The sequence below is a fragment of the Typopeltis vanoorti genome, chromosome 5 (genome assembly GCF_054136105.1).
Source record: "Typopeltis vanoorti isolate ZY-2024b chromosome 5, IOZ_Tvanoo_1.0, whole genome shotgun sequence".
Taxonomy (NCBI): domain Eukaryota; kingdom Metazoa; phylum Arthropoda; class Arachnida; order Uropygi; family Thelyphonidae; genus Typopeltis; species Typopeltis vanoorti.
In genome coordinates, this window is record NC_143553.1 from 97,552,188 (window position 1) to 97,571,617 (window position 19,430).

The 19,430-nt window shown below is 35.3% G+C and overlaps 1 protein-coding gene across 2 annotated transcripts in view; it reads right to left on the reverse strand.

The window, feature by feature from the left end:
- Positions 1-19,430, reverse strand: part of SAK (polo like kinase SAK) — a 319,822-nt gene that overhangs the window by 145,281 nt on the left and 155,111 nt on the right. For both annotated transcript variants that reach the window (XM_090392629.1, XM_090392630.1), the window contains 2 exons: positions 17,350-17,580; positions 4,067-4,436 (listed from right to left, as the gene is read on the reverse strand). In XM_090392629.1, the coding sequence (XP_090248755.1) occupies positions 4,067-4,436; positions 17,350-17,580 (601 nt within the window). The remainder of the gene's footprint in view (positions 1-4,066; positions 4,437-17,349; positions 17,581-19,430) is intronic.

Consider the following 19,430-nt stretch of genomic DNA (forward strand, 5'->3'; position numbering starts at 1 on the left):
ACCACCTTATTATCCTGTGAACAGTTTAGGTCTGATGATTAATAAACCCTCGACACTGCAAGGTAAAAGAGGGTATATTTCAGACTTCCTGGAGATGAGAGACCTCCAGGAAGTCTGAAACTCATTAAGGAAGGCCATACTATTTGCACTAGTTGTCATACATGTTCTCTAATTCATTCACACACAACATCCAATTACGCACTTCTCTATGAGAGAAAAATCTAGCCCTATTAACCCCCCCCCCTTCTTGACAGCATTCATTCTCAACTTCCACGGATGTCCTCACATCCTTTCCTCACCCTCCATAAAATGAAAAATTCTCCTACTGAAAGTCTGTATAACCCTTTCAGAAGTTTGCAAGTCTCAATCATATCACCCTCTTTCTACCGTTTGCTAGTGTCTGCAGCATACAAATTCTCAATCTGTATTCCACAATCCTGATATGATTTTTGACACTTTCCTTTGCACACACACTCTCTCTCTCCACTATATCAGAATCACCAAGTGAGATCTTATCAAGACCTTGTAAAGAAGCAAAATGACTTCCTTATCTTTGCATGTCAAGGTTCATTTCAGCACTGCCGTTATTCTCGAGTTGTATTTACAATTTTTGTTATATGACCCTTGAACTTCGACTTCCTGTCTACCAAAACTACAATATCCATAACCTCATCAGTTTCTTCAAGCATAATCCCAGCAATATAATACAACATTGGATAACCAATCACACCAAAGTGCATGATTTTACATTTATTAACATTAAAATGACAGCCATTTTCACATGCCCACAATTCCAGCCTATTTAAATCACTCTGCAAGTACTGAATATTAGCAAACTCCTGATTACCCTACTATCTTTGCATCATCAGCAAATAGCTGTATAGCACATGTCAAATTCTTCCCGATGTTATTAATGTACAGAATGAATAACAATGGACCAAGGACTGATCCTTGAAGAATAACACTATTGGCTACCTTGAATCTTGCAGATTCACACCCTCATAGACAACTTTTGATATCTGCCAGTCAGCCATCCTCTTATCCATGTCAACAGTTTATAATCCAATCATATATTGTCCAATTTATGTAACAGCATTCCATGCTGTACTCTGTCAAAAGCCTTAGCAAAATCCAAAAGTATTACAATGTATCCATTCCCCTTGTGTAACTCAGTAGTAACATTATTAAAGAATGCAAGCAAGTTTGCTAAAATATGATCTTGCCTTAGTAAACCCAGGCTGTTCATTCAAAGTAAAGATTCTCTGTCCATCCATTTCTGAATGCAAGCCCTAGTAACCTTTCCAAAATTTTCACCACTACTTCTGAGATACCGATTTGCCGATAGTTGGATACATCGGTCTTTGCACCACTCTTGTACAATGGGATTACTATACATTCTTTCTACTCCTGTGGAATCTTCCCTGTTCTGAGACTCAAATTATATACCCTGGTCAAGGAATAGCCAGTTCAGCTGAACAGTCTTTTAGCATCAGTGCTGATACCCATCAGTTCCTATTGCAGAATTCTTATTCAGTTTGTGCAATAGCTCTATTACTATAATTCATCCACATGAGTTTCTTCATATGGTGAAGAGGTAGCAGTGAGGTCAATGTTGCATATAACAGGCTGATAGCTTTTAACTAAATAGCTGCTCAGTAGTTGAACAATGAGCTTCTGCATCAGTCACCTGCATAACATCTGCATTCAGTAGAGTTATTCTTTCAAATTTATTTTTTCTTTTACTTGCAGCATAATGATAGAATTCTTTTGGGTTATCTTTAACTTGTAGAGCCCGTTTCTTTTCATGCTTGGACTTAGCTTTCTGCACAACACAACTTTTCTGGCCTGCTGCTTATAATTATTATAACAGACATCATCCTTATGCACACAATATTCCTTCCACATCTTTTTCTTATGTATATCTTGCATAATAAGGTTACACATCCATTTCACTTCTACTCTATTTATTCTTTGAACTCTAGACACATTCTGATATCACATCATTTAAATATTTTTTAAACACTTCTCATGCACTGCCGATATCCTTCCCATTCAATAATTGATACCATGGCACAGAACCCAGCATACTCCTCAGGTGGTCGTAATTTCCTACTTTGTAGTTGAGCATGTAACCTTTCTAAATGGAACATTCATAAACTTAGCCACTTCCCAGGTGAGTAAGTACCACATGATCACTGTCACCATCCGGAAACAGAATAGTTGTCTTTAACTGACCCCCCCCCAATACTAAAATCAGATCTAACACTCTCTGACCTCTAGTTCGTTGTCATATGCTGCTTGAGGAAGTTGCCTAGCAACTTTCTAATAATATTTGATAACTTAAGTTATCAATATATATATATATATATATATATATACAGGGTGTTCGGGATAAATTTGACATATTTATAATTAATTATATTTTTCCGTAAGTTACATGTATTAACACACACTTCTCTTCATTTAAAAGGTTGGACCCTTCTTCATTCATATACAAGATGTCAGAAAGGATGGATAGCTGGAACCCACCTGAATCATGGAAGAGAATAACTTGTATCATGATGATTCGTGCCCGCCATCAAAATAAGGATATTTCGACTGCTGCCCAATGCTCCCTGAATACAGTAAAAACAATCAGGCATGAACTAGAGACTTGCAATGGTGACTACGAGGATGTAGCAAGAAGAAAGATCCCTAGCAGACGATCTGATTGCGTTCGTACAGCAGAATTCCTCGCAAATCTGCAGGAACAGGTGTTGAAGATCCCTGGCATTGGAATTCGGGCTTTGTCACGTGAAATGAATGTTGCAGCCTCTACTATGAAGCTTGCACTCAATGAAGACCTCCGCTACTACTTATACAAGCGCCGCAAAGGTCAGCTGCTTACAGAAAAGGCCCGTGAAAAACGTTTGATAAACACGAAGAAACTTCTAAGCAAAGTGAAACATCCTGCGGAACCACAAACAATCTGGTTCTTTTCCGATGAGAAAAACTTTTGCCAGGATCAAAAACACAACACGCAGAATAACAGATGGCTTGCATACAGTACAAAGGACATTCCTCGTGTAATGCAGACTAAATTTCCCCAAACTGTGATGGTTTTCGGATGTGTATCCTCTGAAGGCAATGTGATGCCTCCGCATTTTTTCCAAGAGGGCCTTAGGTTGACTTCAGATGGCTACGTGGAGTTGCTAAACACTGTAGTCAAGCCCTGGATAACAAGGGTAGCCAATGGTAGGCCGTATGTATGGCAGCAGGATTCGGCCCCTTGCCACACCTCTGGGAAAAGTCAAAAATGGTTGTCTGAAAATTTCTACGACTTCACCAGTCCAAATGTTTGGCCTCCAAACTCCCCAGACCTTAACCCCATGGATTATTTTGTATGGGGCGCAGTTGAAAAAGACACCAATCGCACTTCCAGTAATACAAAAGCCCAGTTAATGGATAAAATTAAAACAGTTTTTGCGGCCCTTCCCAGGGAGACTGTAGCATCAGCTTGTTCGAGGTTCCGAAGCAGGATTGAAGCTGTGATCGATGCTAATGGTGGTTATTTTGAGTAAATCTTGTTGATAGTATTGTAATTAACTCTGCCTGTAATGTTTTTTGTCAATTCATTAAATTTAATAGATACAAAGAAGATTTTCTTTTTCCTTACGAAACTGTCAAATTTATCCCGAACACCCTGTATATATATATATACATACATACTGTATATATATATATACACATATGTATATATAATATAGTTTTTTATTTTTTACTGTGCTCACATGTATCTTATACCAAGTCATGACCACAATTATCTTTCAATATTCATTTAATCTTATTTAATGAGGACAGGAAGTGAATACATTACATGAAGAATAACAAACATTTAAATGTTGTTTGCAAATTGTTTTTAAATACAGTTTTTAGAAAAATACTCAAGAAACAGAATTTTAAGAAAATTCGGTTATTTAATTTTCTGGTTTTATTAACATGAGACTCTATATTGCAAGAATACTTTGAATGTAGACAGTATGCTAAAAATCTGATACATATATATACTCAAAAAACAATATCTTACCACAGCATTCTTTGCTCGCTGTCGCATAGGCCGAAGACGAACAGAGTTAAGAGGTGCAGGCAAAGTTAAACATTTTAGTGATGAATTCTTATTTTCTGTGGTAGAAGAAGAAACAGCACTTTTCTTTTGAATACAGTGAATGTTACCTTTATTCACAAAAGCAGTCTGATCACCAACATTACAGTTATGATCTTTCAACTGAATCTTTCTACATTCACAAGCAGTGCTTGGTTTTCCTCTGCAACAACAGAATTCTGTATGAGAGCAATAAGTACTTTCACAAAACCATTTATGACTGCATGAGGGATGATCACAATTACTGAAAACTTTGGGAATTTCAAGATGGCTGCCACAGTCTTTAATTGTATTGCTTAAAAAAAAAAATATATATAAGTACTGAGATAATAAGTACTGAGTACTGAGATATAGTAAACATATAAGTACTGACATATAGTAAACATATAAGTTTGATCAATTTCCAACACATATAAATTGCTTCTTATTTACAAATAAAAAAAAATAAAATTCATTATTAGAGATGCTTAATGAGCATATCTGAAATGGCATCAGTTATATATATTAAAAAAAAAAACTTTGCATAAAAAATGCCAAGATATTTAAAATTTACTGTTATGAATTTAAGCACCTAAGGTGCTTGGCAAAATATATGGAAAGCATAAAGAAATTTTAGTGATGTGACCTAGCAGCAGCTGCTTCTTCATAGTTCCTTGAGAGTTATCTAAAATTTTTTACTCCCAAGTTACACAAATTATCTGCTAGTGATTAACATTTTTCAAAACATTTAAAGGTGCTTAGTACTTTTAAGGAAGCATCATTTTTCATGTAATTTTTTTGGAAGAGTGGGGAGGGGAGGGGACACTAATATATATAATACTAATATTAATCGCATTTGAATTTTGTTACATGTCTTAACAGTAGAGAAGTCTCAAGCAGAACTAAAGTGTCAGCAGTCCTATGTGGAAACAAATCACTCAGTTCAAAAAGTGTAAAGGGATTTGGATCAACTGGCAAGATTCTATAAAAAGGCAGCTGCACAAACACTAAACAGTCCTGTGATATGAACTGCTGAATTATGCTACATCCTTTTCCAATCAGATAAAGTTGGAATGGCTAGAATTATGATTTGGTTTATTTAGATTTATGGCTGAAGCAACTTAGGTTATGAGGCCAGTGTATTGTGTGTGTTCCAAAGGCTAGTTCTGAGAACTAAAAAACCCTGTACCTCGGTATGAGATCAGCTAACCCACCTTCAGTTGAAAAGTCCTGATAAAGGTTCTTCACATCCTAGATGGGATTCAAACCCAGGTCTTTCCAACAAAAGGAAAGACCTGGATTCATCAAAATGAACCCAGTTCTTTCCTTGATGAGGGCATGAGCAAAAATGACTGAGCTACAGACTCTCTAGAATTATGGCCATAGCAACTAAGGGTATGAGTCCAATATATTATGTAGTGAATTTGAATGTATTATTCTGGCTGGTTTCCAAACAGATGAGCAAGTATGATGATGTGGATGCCTTGAGAACACGTTATGATTATGTCATGAAGTTTTAAGGCAGAGGTATATGAGTCTAGAGCTGTTTCTCATATGAACTCAAACTCTTGGTTTGTTGTAAATTGTAAAGAAAGATAAAATCCAACAGTTATGTAACATTTCCAATGTTCTTGTAGTTTTATACATCTCTTTCAATGGAAAAACTTTAATGGTCTGCACAAAATCCTGATCTCAATTCTACACACCTTTGGAATAAAGTGAAATATTAGGGGTGGGAGGGAGCAATAAGTACATTAATGCTGTGGAGTCATAATGAAAGACAAATTATCCAAAATATGATTCATTATCAAACTGTGTGGAGAGGGGGGTGCTTAAGGGTCAAAGCTGTATAACTGAGAGGAGACCTCCACATAGCCTTTAAAGGAATGCGAAGAACCGACCAGGGCTTCTGACCTAATGTCCAATCCTCACCTTCTTGTGGTGCACCCTGTTGGGTATCTACTTTGATACTCAACGAACGAGGATGGGCTGGCAAATTTGGGATTTAGCTGACCAAATTGTATTCTTATTGGTTAAACCAAAATAAAAAATGATGGTACAACATGACAATATTTCATGCCAGCAGGGGCGTCGCCTGGTTAAACAAGGCCCCCGTTGTTTTTGCCAGGGAACCAGGGCGAACAGCGAAAAGTCAGCTACTGGAACAAACCTGAAAACAAACCCCAACTCAACATCACCAGACTTAAAGATCGGTACTATCAACGTAAGAAGCCTGAATGGCAAAGAAATGGAGCTAGCTGAGGAATTAGATAAGTACCAGATCGACATAATAGGGGTTACTGAAACAAAAAAGACAAAAACTGGTGAGATCTTTCTGAGCAATAAATACAAAATATTATAATCAGGCAACAACCATCAAGGAAAAGAAGGAGTAGCCATAATATTCAACACTAAATACGAGGCTAATCTTCTTGAATGGCAGGCAATCTCAAGTAGAGTGATGTGGGCAAATATGAGAATGGGGAACTGGACAATGAGACTTATTTGTGCCTATGGTCCCACAGAAGGTTCTACTAAGATAGAAGTGGAGGAATTTTTTGAGGCTTTAGAAAAAGCAACTGACACAATGAAAAAGGAAAAGTTGGTCCTTGTTGGGGATCTAAATAGCAGAGTAGGAAATGATTGTGAGACATACAAAAATATTTTGGGAAAATTTGGAGAAAACAGCAAAGCTAATAATAATGGCAAATATCTGTTGGATTTCTGCTCAGGACATGGACTGGTTATTACTAACACCATGTTCCAACATAAAAATGTGCACAAATTCACATGGAGAGAAGAGGCTAGGAATAAGAAAAGTCTCATTGACTATGTTATTGTTCATAGTGATGTTTTCTCCCTGGTGCAGGACACCAGAGTGTACAGAGGATTTGAAATTGGAAGTGATCACTATTTAGTCTTGAGCAGGATAAAATTGAATTTCATATTGAAAAGAATAACATGTAAGAAAGTTTTTAAGCGAATAAAAGTTGAGCAGCTCTCAGATGTGAACTGTAGACTAAAATACAGAAAGATTATTGAAAAGAAAATGAAAGAGTTTGAGAACAGGAATCAAACCTTGGAGATTCAGTAGCAAACTCTGAAGAAAACATTGATTGATTCTGCCAGAGAGGCATGTGGTGAGGTTGTGTGCAAGGATAAAAAAATCAGAACTCCCTGGTGGACACAAGAAGTTAAAGAGGCAGTGAAGGAAAAGAAGAAAGCATATCAAAAGTTCCTGGCAAATAAGTCAGCTTTTACTCTTACAGAATACAAAGACAAATGTAAGAAAGCTAAACAGTGTGTAAAACTAGCTAAACAAAAGTCATGGGAGGACTTTGGCAAGAATATAGAAAATAAATATCAAGAAGGTGGCAAAATATTCTGGAGGTTGTTGAAGAAGCTCAGGAATGGAGGAAAGAGTGCCGTAAAAGGAATTAGAGATGATAAAGGTGACATGAAAACAGGAGAAAAAGATATCCTTGAAGTATGGAGTAATTACTTTGAAAAACTGCTAAATGAAACAAGCAGTGATGACAGCACAGTGATAAAAAACACTGACCAGGCATGCAGTCAGGAATACATATCCATACTTGAAGTAGAAAAAGCCATCAAAGGCTTGAAATGTGGAAAGGCAGCAGGAGTAGATGATATTTGACTAGAAATGCTGATGTATGGTGGTATAAAAGTCTTACAGTGGCTGCACTGCATAGTTCAGAAAGCCTGGACAGAGGGACGAATTCCCGATGATTGGAGTAGAGCTCTCATAGTACCCATATATATAAAAAGGGAAATAAAACTGAATGTGAGAATTACAGAGGTATTTCCCTACTGAGTGTTCCTGGCAAGATCTATGCAAGTATACTTGAGAAATGGTTGAGAAGAATTGTGGAAGAAAAGCTTGGTGAAGAACAAGCTGGATTCAGGCCAAATAGAGGCTGTCAGGATCAGATCTTCACTTTACGACAAATAGTTGAGAAAGCATGGGAATATAACAAAGATTTGTATTTAAGTTTTTTCGATTTGGAAAAGGCATATGACAAGGTGCCAAGAGAGAAGCTATTCAATATGCTGCAGTTATATGGTGTCAATGGGGCATTATATCAAGCAATACTTAGTCTTTATTTGAGTTGTAAGTCAGCAGTTAGAATTGAAGGAAGTACAGGAAGATGGTTTAATGTTAAATCTGGTGTGAGACAAGGATGTACATTATCCCCTCTGTTATTCATTATCTATATGGATCACATTATGAAGGAATGTGGTATTAAACCTGATATCAAAATTGGAGATGTTAATGTCAGCTCTTTGCTTTATGCGGATGATGTCATACTTCTAAATAAATCCGCTACAAGTCTGCAAGATTCTCTGACTAAATTGAATAGCTGTTGTAATAGATATGGTAGGTCAGCAATAAAAAGACAAAGACAATGAAAATAGGCAGAATCATTGAAAATGTCAACTGTGTTGTGAATGGAGAACCTGTGGAACAAGTAAAACATTTCAGCTACTTAGGCACGATTTTTACTGAAGATGGTAAATTAAATATAGAAATAGACAACAGAATCAGCAAAGCTGGTATGGTGGGAAGTCAATTGAATAAATTCATATGGAATAAGAAAGAAATTAGTCGGAACACTAAATTAGTTGTATACAAGACAGTGTTCAAACCAGTTTTAACTTATGGATCTGAGAGCTGGGTCAGAAGTAAACCACTTGACCAAAGACTAGAGACCGCAGATATGAGAGTCCTGAGAAAGATTAGAGGCGTGAACAGATGGCATCAATGGCAATATCATATTAAAAATGAGGATATTAGGAAAGAACTTGACATTGTCAGCATCCAGGAATGCGTTAGCAGAGCTAATCTCAGGTGGTATAGTCACTTAAATAGAATGGGAGAGGAAAGATTAGCAAAACAAGTGTTCTCTGCCAGGTTGGCAGGAAAACGACCCAGAGGAAGACCAAGATATAGGTGGATTGATATAGTACAAAGTGCCTTAGACGATAGAAATATAAGATCTGATAATGTTGGAGTCCTGACAAGTAACAGACTGATTTGGATAAAAATTGTAGATAGGAAGTTAGTAATGATGTAATTTTTTCATGTAGTACTGTCATATCCTGTACACTCCTTGAGGGTACATGGCAGGAATTTGATGATGATGATGAGTATATCTAGAAAGATAGAAAGTGTGATCTGGACTGAAGAAAGACTCACTTACACACAAACACAATTCAGGGTGGTGCAATTTAAATTTCTCTGAAATAGTGAAACCACAATACTTATATCAGTGTATAATATAATGTACATAAAAGAAATGTAAGCCATGGAATACAATTGCCACATAACACTATTATCTATAACTGGTGCCCATTATATTCCTCACAAGTATATATGAAGTTTTGTTGATATGAGATTTTATGGGAAAAATTTGAAGTGCTTTCAAAGAGAAACAAATCTCCTCCTCCTTCAACCTTTATATGTATTTTTAATTTGGATCATAAAAACAAAAGTGGAATACAAACACTCTTCAAAGCAAATTCAGGAAAAGTTATATTAAAAAAGAGACAAAGTTTCCAAACTAGAATATTAATATAATAATATTCAAGAAATTCTAAAGACACCTTCTGATATATGTCCATATATATGAATGATGCTGGCTGAGTAGCATACCTGCTTTCTACTCAACAGGCAGATAGTTTAAATCCCACTATGGTTTTCTTAATCCAGTATGAAACTACCATCCTGCTTATTGGAGACCTGAAGTTGCTTAGAGTAAAAAGAAAATAATAAAATAAATAATAATCCATGTTCGATTCTTAAAGCAAGGGAAGCAAATTATCTTAATCTATCTGAAGTACTAAACGTGCAGTAGTTAACAATCTTTCATGGGTGAGATTTACACAATTAAAGTGTCACAATATGCACACAAAAAAGCACTTATAAAAAAATAAAAATAAATAAAAAAAAAAAAAAAAAAAACAGTAATCTACATTGATAACTGCAAACATTTTCATGGCTTTCTTTAATGCAACAGCTCCATTGAAGTGGTTGCTTGAGTAGATCATATCTCCACTTCCTCCAACTAACAGGCTATGGGTTCAATAGTTGTTTGGGAATATTTTAGATAGTGGATGAAATTCATAACCTAGTAATAATACACTACTTATAAAAAAGATATGATTCATTTTCAGGGCAGAATTTCCACATTATCTAATCCATATTCTCCCCCAAGTACCAATATTCAATATATTTACAGCCTTTCCTGGATGGAATTCGCATAAACTGTGAGTATCATATTGCAATCGTGCAAAATTCTGTGCAATCACCAGAGGAAATCCCTAAAATATGTGATTCATTATCAAACTGTGTGGAGAGTAGATCTAGAAGGATAGAAAGTGTGATCTGGACTGAAGAAGGACCCACTCACACAACAATTAAGGGTAGTAGTGCAATTGAAATTTCAGTTTCAAGTTAGAAACTGTTAGTTTCTCTGGTATAATTTGAGTCTCAATTTCACAAAAATTATGGCTGAACCATACTCAACATATTTTTTTTCAATCGCCCTCTCAAAACAGAACAGCTGTAAGTTCAAATTTAGCATGAAATCCCACATAAACACATCAAAAAATTATTCCATAACAAAATAACATTTGGTGGGGGCACATTGGCAACTGAAAATGGATTAAGAAGAACAATAAATATACAGCATTATTAATAATGTAAAGCTAATTTATTTTGGACTAGTCTGCTAAAAGACAAGGCTTTGTAAGTTACATGAATGAAAATTGCTCATCTGTGGTTGCTGCTCAAGTCACTTAGTTTGGAGGCATGATAACTAAAGAAAAACAAGGTGGAATGAAGAAATTTCAGTTAAAGTAGACCACCATACTTTTTTGTTTTGTTTATACATCTTTAGTCTCAAAGCAGTAAAGAAAGAAAATGCTACCATAGCCATGTATTTCTGGTGCAAAGCAAATAATATGAGAGGGACGTGAATGGGGGGTAAAAAGCATTTTATAACAACATCGAGTAGTATGATCTTCATTTCCTTCAGTGAAATCTATTTCCCAATCTTCTTATTCAAACATCTGGATCAAATGACTTCACAAAAGCAATTCTTACAGATATAGTATACTTATACATACTGTCCAACTATAAAAAAGGAATATGGAAATTTGTGGAGTTCATGCCATTGCAGTGCAGGTATCCTGATGGAAGGCCAATGAAAATAATTAGTAGGACTAGAAGACAAGTTCCAGAAAGGTTACTGTTCTCTAATGCTTTTTATTATTGTCTCTACATGAAAGATGTCAGAAAATTGGCATTCTTTCAAGGCATTCCTTCAGTTTTGGGAAGAGCCAAAAGTTAAGAGTGGCTAAATCTGGTGAATGTGGAGAACAGCCCCAAGAAACTTCCAAACAGCTATTGCATCCTGTGTAGGGACATTGTTGTGATGGAAAATCCAACTGTTTACAAAATTTCAGATCTCTTCTTATGAACAGCTTCATAAGAAGAATTGTTATTTAGAAATAACTAAATTTCTAAATAACAATGTTGGTTCAATGTTTTCCTTGTTTAGTATGCCCTTATGACTGAAAAACAAAAAAGGATATTGATCTGCATCAGGACATTCTTGCTTTTTTTTTTCAGTGCATGATTCTACATTTGTTTCAGGGTCATACTGAAAGCACCATGTTTCATCATTAGTAATCGCTAGTGATGAAATTTTGTGTATCAAAAACAGCCAGTTGTGAAGAAAGATCCAAACAAATAAACATCAAGTCACCACCTGCACTTTTGATCTTTACTCAAAATCTGCAGAACTATCTTTTTTTTCTTTTCCAAATCATCCAACAAATATCTTACTATTTCTATCATCATCAAATTTCTGATATGTACTTTCAGGCAGAATGCAGAATATCACGATAGTACTAAATGAAAAAGTTACGCTATTACTAACTTACAATCAACAATTTTGCTCCAAATTAATCTGTTGATTCCAACATTATTAGATTTTATATTTCTCTCTTCTAAGGCACTTTTTTACTGTATTAATCTGCCTACATCCTGGTCTTCCTCTGGATCTTTTCCTGTCAACATGGCAAAGAACACTTGCTTTGCTATTCTTTCCTTTCCCATTCCATTTAAGTGACCATACCACCTGAGATTAGCTCTGCTAATACATTCCTGAATGTAAACAATGACAAGTTCTTTCCTACTATCCTCGTTTTTAATATGATAGTGCCATTGATGCTATCTGTTCATGCCCATAATCTTTCTCAGGATTCTCTCATATTTACAGTCTCTAGTCTTTGGTCAAGTGTTTTACTTCTGACCTACCTCTCAGATCCATAAGTTAAAATTGGTTTGAACTTGTATACAGCTAATTTAGCGTTTTAATTTAACTCATTTCTTTCTTATTCCATATAAATTAATTCGGCTAACTTCTACCATACCAGATTTACTATTCCTGTTGTCTATTTCCATATGAAATTTTCTGTCTTCACTAAAAATTGTACCTAAATAGCTGAAATGTTTTACTTGTTCTACAGATTCTCTATTCAGGATATCTCAATATTTTAAGTTAATTCTTCTTCCCTCAATCTCATATACTTAATCGCCTGCCAGAACAAACTAATTGGCAAACTCTTTCCACATTTTTCACAAGTTCAATTACAGTAATCACCCAGTTCTTTCGCTGTCTCTCAGGGTTTTCCATTCCTTTTAAACCTTTTATGCCACTCAAAAACACTAGATCTTTTCATCATCACCACAAATCATTCATAACATGTCTAGAGTTACAAAACTTGATGTTAATTTAATGCCTTGTTTTAAATTCCATTCATTCATTTGTCCAGCAAAAAAACAAACATATTTGTGCAAACTCTATCACAACTTATCAATTACCGGTTTGGTTATTATGATACAACTCAATTCAATAGCATAGGCATGCCAAAACTTGCAATTGCATGGCTCTGCCTGACTTGCCATACACACATACACACGTGGCAGTATGAGGAAATTCTAGGAATTTAATTGTCACCTTGTACAATTCAGGTTTACTGATGACGAACACTGCACTTCTTTGTCATCTGAATCTTGAGCTACAAAATTCAAAGCTTTTAGAATATCTACTTCTAGATTCTGATCTCAAACCATTCTTCAATGAGCTCTGACAATCTTATTACCTTCAATGATTGGAAACACTCGATCCCTGTTTTATTTCTCACAAAAAAAATATGATTGAATGTTTCTTCCAGTCTTACTTTTTAATAGCATCCATATCTCTGAGAAATAAGAATTTTTTTTTTCCTTGGATAACTTTCAATCTTTCTTGGTATAAACATTTAATCTCTCAATACAAAAAAAAAAAATAAAAATATTGATTTTCTCGTTTACTTAAAATGTTACTTTATCTATGAACAACTAAAACTACAGAAACCACAAATCCATTCAATGATTAAATGCTGTTCTCACATTTGGTGTTGTGCTCCTAAGAGCTCCCTAAAATCCTTCAACATAATACAAAGGACAGCAAGTTTTGACTTATCTGGCAGGAGATTTTCATTGCACACACATCTCCAAACAACTATTAACTGTACATAAAATAAAATATTCATCCATCTACAAATAGTGTTCTGACAGTCAGAACATTATCTATACTTAATGTCAGAACACATTTCTTTTCATCAGTACAGAAGGGAGCAATTATGTTAATGGTCCATCCTTTATCAAGTGCATTGCACTCTCTCTTTCACAGAGAAAAGCATTTTCTACAGTTATTTCAATGATCAATGTTCATCAGACATGGCATCAGCAATTTTTCCCATTCTTGCACTGGCTATTCGTTTCAGTTCAACACAAAAATTCATATAAATTTTAATTCCTCTTCTAAGCAATCTCATATCCAGCATATTCCAAATAAAGGGAGATAGACGTCTACTGTCAAAACAACTGATGATAGACCTCTATCTCCCATCAATTAATCAGCAACCACCAGTATGGATTCCACCATTCAAGATCCACTGCTGACCACTTAGCTTAAATCACCTACCACTGGACAAGTGAAATGGAAAGATTTGGTGAAACTTGTGCTCATACTTGACATTTCCAGAGCTTCTGATTGTGTCTGGCTCTAAAGCCTGCTAAACAACTTACCATCCTCGGTAATTGGGTTGCTAGCTTCCTCTCTGGTCATTCACTGCATGTCATGGTGGATGGCTCCCTCTCTTCGAGCTTCACCATCAATGGCAGTACCTCAGATCTCTGTTCTATCACCTAACCTCTTTCTCACGTACATAAACAATCTACTCTCAAATAAACACTAATCCCATCCACAGCTTTGCAGATGATAGTATTCACCATTTATCATACTCATTTGACAAACCACGAGTGTGGAGATATCCCACACATCAGCAAGATCATCTATAACTTGTGCTCCTTAAGCACTTATCTACATACTATCCTTCAATGGGATGAGGACAATCTGGTCACACTGAATGTCAAAACACAGTCTTGCCTCTTCTCTCACAAAAGAAATCTCAGCTCACATTCCTTTACCCTCAATAAAACACAAATCACTAGACACGATCAGATCTCTCTCTCTGCTTAAACTAACATTCACATCTCAACCAATAGCTTCCTCAGCATCCAAACCACTAGGCATTCTCTCTTTTGTTTAAGAAAGCTATTTTCCACCCAACCAACTCTTAACAATATATAATTCCCAAATCTGCTCATGTTTGGGGTGGGCAGTAACTGCCTAGCACTCCTTTACTGTGCAACTGTGAACACACCAAACTTGCTTTTCTTCTTCCTCTTTTATACCATATACCTCTGTCCTCTGGACTATCCTACTGTAAGAAGTATTTCCAAACAGCTATAACTTGCAGCTCTTCAAAAAAATGTCAATAAACTTCTGACTCCTCACTTGCACCCCAAACACAGCACTGATGTGCTCATAGATCCTTTGACATCTCGTGCATGGGATCCATAATTTAGGACATAGCAAACTCACAGTATAAGGTATTAGCTTAAACCATATACATTATGATAGTACAACATATAGGTAAAATCAGGGATTTTACCTGATTATGCATAACTTCCAATGCTTTCATTGGAGAACAAGGATAAATAATGAAAGTCAGCTAAGAACAACCACAACAAAATTGTAGACAAGCTGCTGGGTGGTCAAATGGTTAGTATCTTCTCCACTCTCCAACCAACAGGCTGCAGACATGAATCCTACCATAGGCAGGGGTGTTTGCAATTGTATTTAGATGGGAGATGAATTTCATTATCAAGCATGAGACCACTATCCCACTTATTGGAGACCTGACAGGGCTTGAACAAGTTTCATGTTTTGCCTCTGGGGCAAGGTTTCCAGATTATGTAAATCAAATAAAAATATAAAAAAATATATAAAACTGATAGAAGCAGGTAAAAAAGATCCTTACCCACAGTACTACTAGTGTAGTATAGGGTTTATTTACAACCTTTCATGAGTCAAATATATATAAAAAAAAGCTAATCACATTCACCACTAAACACATGAAGACAATCTTAAATGGAACTAAATTTCAAGTGAGGTGATGTGGGCAAATTCTAAAATGAGAAACTAAATTTATGATTCTGAAATGTGATAATTATTTGTGCTTTAAATGTAAGTTTTTTTAGGAAAAAAAAGTTGAGGATTTCTCACGTTATCTGGCAGGACAGTTTAAACAAAGAAAAATTAAAACACTTATCTTTGTTGAAAAAAGGATTTTCCAATATAAATACTTAGGGAAAATTTGGAAAAAATTCTGTACAGACATAAACTAGACATTACTAACAACATCATGTGCCCCACACAAAAAATGTATACAACTTTGCTTGGGGAGAACACAGAAAACAAGTAATTCCAAGAACATATAAATAGAAATTCTCTAAAATAAGGTCTTAAAATGGTAGGGAAAGACTTGAAGTACAATAAAGATATAGGTGGGATGATACAGTTTTAGAAAATCAAAATGTAAGCTGATCAAACAACAGAAGATGACATATAATAATCTAATCTGAAATAATAATATAATATAATCTGAATAATAATAATCTAATAATATAATCTGAAAAAAAGCAGATATTTGAATACCTGCCTTTTTTTTTTATATACAAAATTATTTTCTAAATGTGAAAGAATGCTCAGCTATACAATTTCAAGGTCTGATTACATTTGAATTTACAATCTGCTGGATTGGCATCTCTACAAAATATGGCCATGAATGTTTATAATAACCTACAACTGTGAGGGAAAGAATCAAAAGCAAGTTTAAAAAGCCAAGTTTTTAGGACAAAATCCATTATTTAAATATCAGAATATCAAATGGTTTTTGGTATCATTTTTAATTTGACTTTATTTGATATATTGTAGTATCATGATACATTTCAGTATTTTACTGCAACAGCCTATGGCTAACACTGATTGTTAGTGTCTGGAGACTGAGGAAGCCTGATGTAATGTTAAGAAATGCTTCAGTCAGAAAAGGTTAGAATTAAATGTTGACACAAGAGGAGAGAGAGAGAAATCTGGTCTTAACTTGCAAGCTAAAAATCAAATGCAAAGGAAGGTGGATCTGAGGGTCCCCCCCCCCCCCCTTTCTAGGGAAAAAAGCATAAGACTGCCTTTTGCTATCATCACTTAATATTGCAATGGCCATGTCTTTGAGTGTTTTGATCATGCCTCATTTTTTCAAAGGTGGTGATGTGATGTGCCATGTTGATATTGTCCAATATTGATTCAAACTACTTTTTTTTGTTTTTTACAGAAAGCTAATGTAGGTAATTCATAAACCTGCATCTACTCAGGGACAAATGCATCTCAATACTCCCAGTAATATGAACTCCTTTAAAAATTATATTCCACAATCTAATTCTATAATGCTAAAATGAATGAATAAAACAACTGAGTTCAGAATTAATGTATACATTTTTATTAAAATTAGCTATTTTTGCAAAATGAAAGCGTGGCACAAAGTGCTAATCCACTCAAAAATGGCACATGACTAATTCCTTAAAAAAAAACTGAAAGAATTTCCAAATGTTATGCACAAGTTGTTTAAATTATCACTGCCAGTATCTTTGCAAAGACATTCATCTAATTCTGGTTTTTCTATATTATATAATCTAAAAAAAAAAAAATTGCAGTAAAATACGTTTCAAAAATGATAATGTAAAAAGTACTTACCAGTCACCAGAATGGCAATGATTACAAGATTGAGAAATATGAGCAATTCCATTACACTGAATATGCTTACAATTTTCACAGTTACCAGAGCAGTTTTGTTTGCATTTCTGTCCCTCACTTATTTGCTGATTAAAGCTTTTTCTGGAGTCATTAAAATTGCCACTGTTCTTTCTATTAGTACAATAACTTTCTTTCTGGGTTCTGGAACAGGTTTCATTAATGACATCCTCACTACAAAAAGAAATGACAAAATATGTTCATGAACATTTATAAAAACCGTACTGTGGTAAAAAGTTGGGGAAAAAAAGGGGAATTTTTGGTATGACCTACCAAAAATCCATAAGGAAGGAGTTCCACTCGTACATATTGTTGGCTACACAGACACCCCATCTATCTCTTAGCTAAATTCCTAGCTAACCTTTTAAGCTCTCGTACTGGACACAAGCCTCTGTGAAAAATTCATCAGAATTTCTGACAAAAATCTAGCCTTCAGCCCACAGACCTGATGATCAGCTTTGATATCCTCTGGATGGCACTCTCCAATTGTTATCAGAGGAGTTCCCTCTAGACAGAGTTGAACTGTTCGACTTTGTCATGAAATTAGCCTGATTTCATTTGAAGACACCAATTCTACAAACAGACTGAAGGAATCACTATGGAAAGCCCCTTTTCACCTGCACTTACTAATTTTACTTAGAGTATCTTGAAGAATTCCTATTCTCTTTGATACAACCCCTGCCTTTGTAATTAATATGTAGATAAAGGGTTCGTCATCTGGAGAGACTCAGAAGAATTTCTATATATCTTTTTTAACCAAAATCAACAGCCTTCATGCACACATCGACTTCACCATGGAGAAGAATGAAAAATTAGCCTTCCTGAAAGTCCTCATTTCCCGTACCCCTTCTGAAATACTTGCAACATCTGTTCATCGTAAACCTACCTTCACAAACTGCTACATATAAGATTCAGCATATCATCCATCTCAAAAAGTAGACATCTTCAAATCTTTGCTCAATAGAGAACATATTATTTGCTCTAATTCCCAAGTTCTCCAACATTTTTTGTTCTAGTTTCACCTTGTGAATATGCTGACGTACAGATGATGACCAGTTAGTTTCTGGTCAAAATATTTGAAATAACAAAAAGTATTTATTCCTGTGAATATGTGTGTCTAATAAACTTTATTATGTCATAAGTGTCATTAAAAAATAGTCTGCTCAAGCTATTCTTAGTTTTCAGTAAGACAATCATTTAAGCACAGGCAAAAGAGGATGGGCAACATAACTGTGCTTCTGTAGTGGTAGAGAAATCTGACTTATAGAAAACTGTTTCTCATAATAAGCAGTGAACAACCAAACAGAAAACTGAACTACAAAGGACAGAAAGCAAATCATTGGATACAATTTGTTGAGCAGACTTCTATACAAGACCTAATCAAATGCTTTGGAGATGCCAAGTACAAATGCACAGATATTTCCAAATCTTTCCATAATGCATTCAGAGATGAGTAATGTACGCAAAGAGATCTACTTAAGTTTGTGTTTTGTCCATCATCTGGTCCAGTATGGGTATCCTTAAAACATTAACACACAAGAACAGGACTGCAATTCTGATCCAATCACCTACCACCTTTACCACAGATTTTTAGCCAGTGAGCAGATCCTCTATAAAAAATAAAATATGCTCCCTTGATTCCTCTTCCATCCCAAATAAAAAAGACTGCAGCAAAACTATTCTTATCTCCAATATCCAGCACACTTCCAAAAAACACAGCCAGAATGCCTAATAAATGTAATATTGACACCAACTGTTCAAAAACAACAAAAAATCAAAATCCAGCAACTCTCATCTGTTCACCTAAGAACAAACTTCATCCTCTACCACAATCAGGAGTGTATGAAGTACCTTGTGCCAGCCTGTAACCTGGCTATGGATAAACAGGAAGATGTGTTAACATCCATCGGCCACACAGAGAATTAGAAATACACAAAATACCAATACTATAGATCAGAACTAGCAGATTAGGATTTAGATATCCCAATCATACAGGATTATGTGGAAGAAAAGAAAACTAGAGT